At 34.4% G+C, this 11,047-nt stretch overlaps 1 protein-coding gene across 1 annotated transcript in view; it reads right to left on the reverse strand.

Annotated features, from left to right (window-relative positions):
- Nucleotides 1–10,601, reverse strand: part of ERMARD (ER membrane-associated RNA degradation) — a gene marked incomplete at its 3' end in the record, with an annotated part of 15,893 nt that extends 5,292 nt beyond the window's left edge. Inside the window, exons 1-13 of the mRNA XM_010024432.1 lie at nucleotides 10,433–10,601; nucleotides 9,144–9,283; nucleotides 8,560–8,661; nucleotides 8,005–8,094; nucleotides 6,821–6,918; nucleotides 6,103–6,239; nucleotides 4,662–4,776; nucleotides 4,031–4,133; nucleotides 3,556–3,585; nucleotides 2,964–3,032; nucleotides 2,467–2,637; nucleotides 1,458–1,545; nucleotides 581–656 (exon numbers count right to left, since the gene is read on the reverse strand). Of these exons, the coding sequence (XP_010022734.1) occupies nucleotides 581–656; nucleotides 1,458–1,545; nucleotides 2,467–2,637; nucleotides 2,964–3,032; nucleotides 3,556–3,585; nucleotides 4,031–4,133; nucleotides 4,662–4,776; nucleotides 6,103–6,239; nucleotides 6,821–6,918; nucleotides 8,005–8,094; nucleotides 8,560–8,661; nucleotides 9,144–9,283; nucleotides 10,433–10,601 (1,388 nt within the window). The remainder of the gene's footprint in view (nucleotides 1–580; nucleotides 657–1,457; nucleotides 1,546–2,466; nucleotides 2,638–2,963; nucleotides 3,033–3,555; nucleotides 3,586–4,030; nucleotides 4,134–4,661; nucleotides 4,777–6,102; nucleotides 6,240–6,820; nucleotides 6,919–8,004; nucleotides 8,095–8,559; nucleotides 8,662–9,143; nucleotides 9,284–10,432) is intronic.
- Nucleotides 10,602–11,047: the final 446 nt, after the last annotated feature.

Below are 11,047 nucleotides of genomic sequence, written 5' to 3' on the forward strand. Positions count from 1 at the left end.
ATTCTTCTGAAGCCCTCTTAATAGTCCATATTGAGTATGTGGTAGATACACTGAATTTTCTCCTCTCAGCTCTAAACAAGTGTAAGTTCCTGCACTGATACTATTCTTGACTTCCTCCTATTCAAATAACAAGAGAATATTACATTCTTTTTATGAGTAATACTTCATGTCAAGTCTTTCACTGATTTGGTTGCCAAGCCCTTTTCAGAATCAGCAATTGTTTTCTGTTTTACATCTGGCACGATTTTTTTTTAATTGTGAAACACCTATGCTTTAGTTTAACTTCCTAACAGACTCTTCAGCAACTTTTCAGAAATAGAATATGGAGTCGCTAACACCTTTGTATATTTCAGATGTCTTCTCATTCACTTCAAGTTACCATATTGTTGACAGTTTTTATAGTATCTGTACTGATGTTTACAGCACAGATTAAGCTAAAAAGAGCAAAGGGGTCTTCTCATAACCCCTGTGGTATCTACCATCTTCCTAGTAAAGTATTTGAAGAGATATTTTACCATCTCAAATCCCAGTCTTTATAACTATTTTGAGAACTATCTTTTTTCTTATAGCATATACATACCCTTTAATTGTTTGAACTTGCTCCTCAGGCACTGTTGGTAATTCAGGCCATACGTGAATGCTCTTCATACATTCCACTACCTCAAACACATACAATGAAAAATGTTATGTAAAGTGTAGCCTTTGACAGACAGGACAATGTATTTTACTTTTCTTAATGGCTATTTAGAAAAAACTGCAACAGGCAGTAAGTCACTTGTTCAATAGTCATAACTGTGTAAGCTGACATCAATTGCTAAGGTTTGTGTTAGGACTTGGTGTACACTTTTATGCTAAAACATCACCTGAATAAACTGATTTACTATTGTGTCTTCCCTTTTTTTTAATATAAAAACCCGTGAATTTTTTAACATTCAGTTTGAATGCTGTCAAACATTAAAAGTACAAAGCATGCCTACTGTAATCTCAATTCACTAGAGGAACATCTTCAAGCAGTTCAATAATTCATAAATTGATCGGTAGAGAACTATCACAGCACTTGAAAGCAGATTTTGCTCCAGTGACAGAATTTTAATCAGCTGGCTTTCGTACAATAAAAACCCTAGTCATAGCCTAATCCAAGATGCCTAGGGACATGACCAGAGTGCTCCTGACACAGGAAAGCACAAGGAGATTAAGAAAACTACAGAACAGCAAATATTTAGGCAAGAATATTCAGTGATCTAGAGCACACACACAGCATCAGTTGCATCATCAGGAGTGTGCTTAATTACATTTCATTTTAGCAACTGTAAATTTCAAAAAATAAAAATAAAAAGATCACAAAAAAATATGTAAGATTTTAAATTTTGGTACAATCAAAGCCTGACGACAACAATTGGACCATTCTTAAGGATTAGAAATTTTAAGGACCAAAATGCTTTCACAGTTGGAAGTACATACCTGTTTCTTGAGTCGGGCAATTGGATGAAATCGAGAGCAGTAGCAACTTGCGCAGTTCATCAGTGGTTTTATGGACATGTGTTCCTGATTTACAAAATCACAGACAACACACAACGGTTTCTTTAAATTGTCCTAATCATACACAGACCTAGATTTATACTTAATTTTATGCAAGCTACCTATAGTACTGAAGTCAATAAAGACTTCCAAATGTCTGAGGGCTGAAAGCAGTAATGAGCACAGCGAGTGTTTAATTTCTTTGACACATTTTAACTAATAACCTGACAGCAGCTGACAGAAAAGCAACCAAGTATTCTCAAAATGCAGCAACTTGCAATATATTTTGTGAAACTAAGAAGAGCTGCAACTAATAAATGGAAGATTTACCTCACAGGTTGGTGCATGATATTGAAAGAAGTAATCCCCAATATTAACAGGAAGCTGGGGGAAGCAAATAGAATAATTGCTAATGTTGAGAAAACATGTATTGCTAGACAAAAAGTGCTCACAAATTCACAGTACAGAGTGTGGACACAAATCAAACCTCCATTAGCAAGCCACCATTATTTACAGTGTCTCCGAGGAAAAAAAAAAAAAAAACAACACACCCTCAAATGTTACATTCCTCAGTGGCTGAGCTACAGCTGTTCTACAAACCCTTCAGATAATTCAATAGATGAACAGGCTAAGTATTGATACAATTTGACAAATAAAATTAAGCGGAATCACTATAACTTATGGATCAACCATATGAATAAGGAGTGTTTAAGTAAACAAATTAAGATACAGTAAGAAAGGGCTATCTTTTGGAAAACTTTCTGTACTTATTTCACTATAAAACCAGACAAAAACATACTTTCATAATCTTTTACTTGGAGGAATGCTTCATTTCCACAAAAAACTGCTGTCATGAAAGACATGTCATAAAATGTTCTAAAAATCAGACTTGGTATCCAAAACAAATGGGGAAAAAAAAAAAATCTTCTGAGAACATACTAATCCTACCTTAAAAGCAAACATGTCCTCATCTGAGAATCTGCAGAGAAGAGTAATTGCAAATGCAACTAACTGATTAGCTACTTCTCTGGGAAATGTTTCTAGATTGATCTCTCCATGGCTTAAACGATCTCTTATACGTGGACCCTCCTGGTGGTTCAAGAAATCCCAAAGAAAATCCTGTTGAAACACCAAGTGTATAGAACTCTATTCTGTGTATATTCACACAGGACAGAATACATTCAGTACATAAAATACCTTTGAAAGGTAAGTATGTGATCATGTCTATAGGAAAGGACCATTCAGATAGTCAGAAAAAACAATGCAAACTATACTAATAATAAAAAAAAAAAAAAAAGGGGGGTGGGGGGAACACAGAATTAAAAAAAACCTCAACAAAACCAAACAAAAAACAACAAACCAAAAAAACCCCAACAAACCACCAAACCCAAAACAACCCAACCAAACAACAAAAAAATCAAACCATAAACTTTTATAATGCTTGCCATGGCAGGCTCCTCAAGAACTGCAGGGAGCTGGTTGACTTCGTCATTATCCAAATGCTTTACTAGCATCTAGAAAAAAAGTAATTTGAATAGAAACTTATTATTGAAAGCCAAATACTCAAAGAAAAAACACCAAGGTAAAAGGTTTCCCTAATTTTAAGCAATTATTTCCACCACTAAAGAATCAAGTCGCCTAATTATTACTGATAGACAATTTGAGATAAATCAAGACAGTTGTAAAACTGAAGATTTCTGCTTGCAATGTTTATTTCCATTTATTTTGAAAAACTGAATTTAGGAAAAATGACAGAATGTTTCTGTGAGATGAAAAAATTCCAGATAAAAATATTTAAAAGAAACTAAACCGTATTCATTAAAATTTCTATTAATTTTTATATTTTCTGGGGATTCCAAGTTTTACATGTTTTCTGTCCATCATCTTCTATTAGTAAAAAAAATTAGAAACAATGTCCTACCCAACAGAAGAAAGTGCCTTCTGTTCTCTAGTAATGGGAAACATGCATGTGCTTAAATTCTGACATTGATATATATTTAAAAAAAAAAAAAAAAAATCAAGAAAAAACACACATACCTCATCAAAAGTGGTGTAGAGAGCAGAAGACTAGAATAAGAGATAGTATTATTTGATTTTCAAATGAAAACAATTAACTAGAGATGTATAGCGAGCTTGTATTTATTCATTTGCACGAGATACCAGAAGTGCATGAATAGCGAAAAAATTAAATGAGAAAAGGGACTTCAGGATTTTGTGCCAAGTTTTTTAAAATATATACAACATGATCTACTTTCCACCCTAAATTACTGTTTGTGAGCACTAACCTTCAAGTGCTCTTTCGGACCTTTTACTGGCAAACATTTTTACAAAAAAAATATTATTAAGAGGCACTCATGAAACTCCATTGGAAATTTGTAAACAATGTTCCATAACTGACTGAAAAAATTTTGGGGGAGAAACTGTAAATGCTTAGACACTATACTTCTAGAGTAACTATTTTGCAAATATTGTTAAGCGCTAAACTATAATGGACTTTAGACAGAAATTTTACCTCAGCTGTTAGCAATCGACTTGGACATTTATTAGTTGTAGTGAAGAGCAATCTAAGTCCAACTTCCAGCTGAGGAAGTAAAAGAATCACACAGTCAGCATACCTGAAAAAATAACAGAGATAGCCAAAGAGGTTTTCCCCCCTTATAAATACAATCCTAATGGAAATTAGAGCCATTTCAGTTATACTCTCAGACCAAACAACCCAGACCAGAATTCCTTTGCAATGTACTTTGTAAACAAACAATAAAGGACTAGCTGTGCCCAAGAGAAGCTGGCCACCAAACTCAACCAGTTCAGAGATGAGAATAACTTACAAAAAGGTGGAGCATGAGCAAGGAAAACAAAACAAAATACTAATAACTGAAGATTTGTTTCCACTTGCTTTGGAAAACTCTAGGTTTTGGCTACATCTGCTGTAGTTCTTTTTAGGTTTCAAAATATAGTTTATAATCCTAATTGGCATGAAATAAAGTCTGCAAACTTTGAGATACCACCACAACAATGCATAACTAGATGCTGTTAAGCAACAGATTTAGCATAAAGATTTGCAATACACAAATGCTGCTATTATTATTTAAATATAGAATATATTATTTTCATATTCTATTAAAAAAAAAAAATACTGTTACCTGCTTTGCTTGAAAGCTGTTAAAGCAGCCATCCAAAATGGTATCATTGTTTTTAATACAAAACTGGACAGGTTTACTAGCTCTTCGGCTATGGAAACTGCTTCATGATTAAGATCTGCAAGTTACAAACCAACACTGAAAAACTACATACAATCTATGGTTTACTAATTAAATCTTAATATTTCAATGAAAATATAAGATTATTTCAGCATTTTTAAAGGGAGACTTGAAAGATATCAAATTTATTTTAATTATGCAAATACAAGGGTAGTCATATTTAAAATGAAGACCCGAGTTTATAAGATTGCATTTTTAGCAAACATAAAATTACAGACTAAAACCAGTTAAAAAGTCATGGCTGCTTTTTACTGAGATTAAAAGACTACGCAGCAACTGGACACAGCTTGTGCCGAGTTAGTTGTTCTCTACCTACTTCAAATGTGTAATATATTAATCATTTTAATTCAGTAAGAATCAGTACAGTAGTATGAACATTTGAACGAGCACATTGTTCCTACTTCATCAATTTTCTGTGCTGACATTCAGCATAACAAATTCACACTTCACACTTCAATGCTATCATATAATGAAACTCACACTTATGAATTCACATTTTAAGTATCTTATCCAAAAGAAAGCTTAAAATGGCAAGTGCAACTTGATTGCAGTAGGTGCTGTTTCGAAGCATATCAACAGCTATAGGATTTATACTACATGATGATTGGAATGTTATCAGATTGATTTGTTTCCCAAAAGCTCTGTCTCAGTTCCATGAGAAGATACTCCACGGGCAAATTGATGATGTAGCACAAACCGATCATGACCACCATTGACACCAAGACTCCTCATATCCTGTTACTGCTTTAAAAATAATAGGAATAAACCAAAAAAGGTCTGTAGCCAGGGAGATGAGAAGATTTTAATCTGACATTTCAGTTCCTTCCCCGAAAAAAGCATCAGTGTACTGTAGATGCATCACCATCTCTTACTCTGTCTCACCACTACCTTCCCAGTAAGATACAGGACACCCCTGCTGGGACCCTACCAGCTGGAACCCACTGATTTTGGAAAGAATTAGATTTTCTAAAGGCAAACTAGATGACTGTTACATGAAATGAACTCTCATCATCAAAAAAACTGGAATATACAGTTGAAATCTTTTAGAAGCAATAATGTTACATATTTCAAAGTGTTACAATTATTTCAGAATGTAGAGAAAGTAGTATTTTTTGATTCAATAGCCAGTGAAACTGCCTATGTATTAAAAAGTTTCCTACAAGCATGACTGATTGATCTAATGCCAGTGTATACAGGTATTAGTATCTTTGTTTAAATTCAATCTTAGGACTGTGAAAAATGCACTATTTTCAACTGCACTTTTGGACAATGGAACAATAGCAAATATAGCATAACAAAAACTTGCTAAAGGTTTAATACTTGCCTGGAAATACATGAAGTTCCTCTAAGCTAACGAAGATCACGTAAGGTCGATGTATTAAAATGCATTTATTTTGCAGAAGATATGTCTGTAACAACTGACCCAATCCTGCAGTTAAAAAAAGCAGCATAGCACAATATCTAGGGAGAATACCATAATATATTAGAAAAGCGTGTACAACTAAATCTTTTATAAAAAATCAACATTTCTGGGTTAAGGATAAAGTTTGGGGTATTTTTAATCTTTCAAAGAACATCCAAAACCTAGGCTCCCCATCTCTTTTGAGTAGGGACAGTTAATATAATTGCATTCACAAGAATGAAAAAATTATGTAGAATTAGGAAAGAAGCATCACTGTATTCTACATTGCCTGCTGTTGCTCCTCCTCTCCCATTCCTCTGCCTTTTGTTCCGAGTTATTCCTGACTGCCCTGACAGACATGAACTAGGTCTCAGAAAAAGACTTTTAGCTTTCTTGCTTTTCCTGTTAATAAAAAAAAAACACTGGATGTAAAACTGACCAGCTTTATAATGGCTGAAGTATTCTATGGAAATCTCTTTCTGTGTGAAGCAGCAGCAGCAAGGGAAAAGTGTCAGGATACTGCCAGAGGCCTTAGGACTATTTATTTATTTTTCAGTACGAGCAGTAAGTGTTATTAATGGCTTTTTAAGCACTCTCAAGTCTGACTGGTAAGAAAATAAGGTTCTTTTTGGTAACTTACTTTGCAGGAATTTCTTTTGGGGATGCAAACCCATGCCACAAAACATTACGAAGATTCAGACCATATGGAGATCCAATGAATACCCTCAGTACGTTCATCTGATTAATAAAACAAAATGATTAATGCTTGAAGAAAATTATTATCTGTATCTCTTCCTGACAGAAAATTTCAGAAGTGACTGAGAAACTACAATGTCTACTGTCAAGATAACTGGCCACAGCTTGTCACAGTAACAGCAACTCTTTATTTGCAATTCCCAGTATTCTCTGAAAGACAACCTTTCAGCTTAATTGTACATGCTATATAGAATATAATACAGGAAGAACAAAACTAATTATTAGGCATTCTGAACAGTTATTGCATGCAAACAAATAAGATCAAGCTTAGGTCTTACTTCTTGTAGTGTAAATCCACCATAATTTTACAAAAAAACCAGAATTTGTGTTCAAAGCTGCATCCCCAGATCACTAGCAAACAAAAAGGGAAACTTTGTTTTTATTTTTTAACTGTAAGAATTGAGCTATTCCACATGGCATCAAAATTTAATAAATAATCCTTCTAACAATGCTAGAGTGGCTAACAGTACAAGCTTCTACAGTTCACACTCACAATATTTTGTCCTAACAAAGAATTTAGGTTTACAAAACTGTATGCAAAAGACCACCTACTTTGCTTACACAGAGTGTAAATGTAATAATTTTTTTTATTATTATAATGCTTTTGCACATGGGGATGGACAAACTAGTTTCCTCTATTTTGAAAAATTTTAGTGTTGTAAACCTTATAAAGCATCTTACTACAGTGATGGTGAAGGGGAACACAGCTTGTCAGAAACAGTGCAAGATGTGTATTTTCAAGCGGTGCAACTCAGAAAGAGGCAGACAACTCTGCAGCATGCTTACCTCCTTGACAGATGAGTGAACTTTTTGCACACAGTTTTTTTCATGTAGAAAAGCAAGTAAGAACTTAAGAGCTTGCCTTTAAAATATTTCAATTTACAATATTCACTATTTTTGCCATATATCCCCAGACTGTAACATGTATAAAATGAAAGTTTTTCCAATATATTACAGAATTTGTAAACTCGACTTCAGTGAAAGCAAAGGCTGTGCTTGGAAACCTGCCATTTGGCAAGAGGAAAACCAGTTTAGTATTTATTACTTATTTCAAAACTATGCACTTACTACAGCTTGTCCAAAGACAACTGCAAGCTGTTCAGAAGCAAGTAAGTCTCTTAGAAGGAAAGGGCAATCTTTACCAATCAGTAAATATACCTATTAAAAAAAAACAAACAAAAGCAAACCAGGTAACATAAGTAATTCAGTATACTTCTCTGTATTTCAAACATACAACTCGACTATTTCACCCATGCTGCATGCTCTTGCCCTGCCTCACGGTACACCATCAGTTCTTCTGTGAAAGGTATGCTGCTCCTTGTTTCAGTTAAGTAAGTCAGAGCAATAAAGACCCATCATATAAATGCTGATTAAGCAAACACTGCTCTTTTACAATCAAACTCACACAAGCAACTCTACCAGCAAAGTTGAGGGAGTCCCAGATGTTTCCATTAGCAAAACTGGATCCAGAAAAGAACGTGTCCAACTTAAAATGCAGCTGGGCTACTAGTGTACTACTATAGTACAGTATTACCTCACTTTTTCAACATGCAATTACATATAAGAGCTTATTCTCATCTTGTAAATCCAAATCTGTGATAGACTCCTCATGCTGGCACTTACATCGCCCAAGGCTCGTTCCAAGCATGATGTTAGCTTCATTAATCCAAGAGCAACTTCTGTAGTTTGTGTATATTGTAGAATATCAAATACTTCAAGAAATAACTGTATGAGAGAGGAGAGGAAGAATGCTGTGTTAAATAGAAGGAATAATCAAATTGTCAAAAGCATAGAGAAAATTAAATATTTCTCTGTGATAGTTGCTATTCAAGTGTAGAAAGAAAACCATGCCAACAACATGAAAATGCAGATGCCTGGAAAGAAACTGACCTAGAGTACCTCTTGTATTTTTGGTCACAATGTAGCTAGTGCCTTACATCTACATAAATTATCAACAATAACTTTACACGGTAAACTTGGTACTAAGCAGAGATTGTCAGAAAAACAAAATCCTACCATCTTAGGTTAGAACAGGCTCATCTAATTACAATGTCAAGAAAATTAGAAGCAACTACATATCAGAGAATGACAGTTAGTTACAAATTCTAAGCATTTTTGTACATTTATCTCTCTTCTGTGTTCTTACATTAAACTTCCCCAAAGGGCTCATGTGCCAAAATACAAACTGTCAAGAGACATCTCCATACCTCTGTGCAGTTTGTCCAGTGGAACCACAATGCATACTGAATTACAAATTGCTCCTTGGTCAGAGATTTGAAATGCAAATTAACAGATTCACACACAGGTCCTAATGATCGTATACTTTTGATATAATCCACACTTTGATCTTAAATTGAAAAACAGAAGGTGATTAGAGTACTACATCTGCCAAATATTCACTATTTTAAAACTCACAGGGAGTAAATTCTTGTGTGTATATTTAGGACAAAGAATTTTATCCAGACTACTTTAGCACAATTAATACAGTACAATTTTCTATCCAAAAGACCACGGAGATAAGATATAGAAAAGTAGAAGTGAAGCGTGAAATCAGGTAAGATCAAGTACCTTCTCCAAAGAAATTAATAAAATAAAAAAAAACAAAACAAAACAACCCATCACAACAAAAAAACCCAAAACTTAATGGAAGAAAATATGGAAGAGGATTATTATGTTCTGATTTTGTTGAAATGGGAAAAACCTACTAGAGTACATACATTCCACCTTATCAAGCTGGAAGCTAGTGCAGGCTCAGAGGGATCAGTCAAGTTGCACCACCTATGCCCTTTAAAGAACGCAGATGGATGTGGTACCTTACAGAGTGGTATCAACTGCTCCTCTTAGGTGGGACACTTTTATAGTAAAATAAGTTATTTTGATTTACTGAAACATACCGCTTGAGGCAGAAACATGTATGATTTTTATCATCTCTGGAAACTAATAATAGAGGTTGCATGATGCAATTTGGCAAATTAAAATTCAATTAGTTCATCAGGGCATAAATACTTTGTTTTGATTAAAACAGTTAACAAAATAATTATAAACTGTCCTACAAATAGAAGGGAAACCAAACGATACTTCTGTACAAGTTAAAGTTGGGGAAACAAAAAAACCCCCAACAATCAACAGCAGAAATACTGATGGCCCCAGAGTGTTTTAGATATAGTGAAAAAAAAAAGGATATAAAGAACACAGAAGAAAGAAATTATGAGCTAAGAGAGAAGCAGAACTGAACGCTTTATGTACAGGCACAGGAAGTTCAGAACCAACATGAATGAGGAAGCAAAGGAGCACGTACTTATGTAGCACAGATTGTGTGAATTTTAGGAGCCAGCAATAACCAAATACCAAATGTAGCTGAAAAATTTAAAGCTTCTTGTAGATATTAACTGCATGTACTCTAATCTGCAGCAAAACTAATGCTGTACTGTTATAAAATTGTACAACTAAGCTAGGACTGTGCTGAGATTCTGCATTACTTAAAAGTACCACCAACCTGATTGAAGGTAACACACATGCTCTGTAACAGCTTGCCAACATACTTCACCATTTTCAGATAAAATATTATTAATATCATAGGCGTCTTTCTTCTCAAATCCAAGTTTACAAATCAGATAATGCACAGGTAGAGAAAGACAAGTAGTGACTGAGTCTGACAACGCCATCTAGAACACACACACAGAAAAGTGTCTTTGCATTAAGAAATTACATGAAACAAAATTATCATTAAAGCATAAATGAGCTTAAATAAGCACAGGCATACAGATAACAATATGGCATCTGTAAACGAGATGTTAAGGTTAGCAATGCAACTTTCATCTATGCATATGATAAAAGAAACTTTGAGCAGAACCACCTTATGGAAAACTGAGGGGAAGAATTTCTTTACTTGCATGTCAGGATGGTGTATTTCTGAATGGTTATACCTACTGAACTGATGTCAAGATAGACTGAAGCAAAAGATCCCAGTTTATATATACCTGTTCTGTGTATCTTCCGAGTTTGCAGGGAAAATGATGGTACTTCAAATAAAACCAAGAGCTTCAGCCTTTATGAACAGCAAAATCATTGGGAGGGGAGGGGAGAGAGAGAGGGAAATGACATGTGAATT

This window comes from Nestor notabilis, unplaced genomic scaffold (genome assembly GCF_000696875.1).
Source record: "Nestor notabilis isolate BGI_N333 unplaced genomic scaffold, ASM69687v1 scaffold7871, whole genome shotgun sequence".
Lineage (NCBI taxonomy): Eukaryota > Metazoa > Chordata > Aves > Psittaciformes > Psittacidae > Nestor > Nestor notabilis.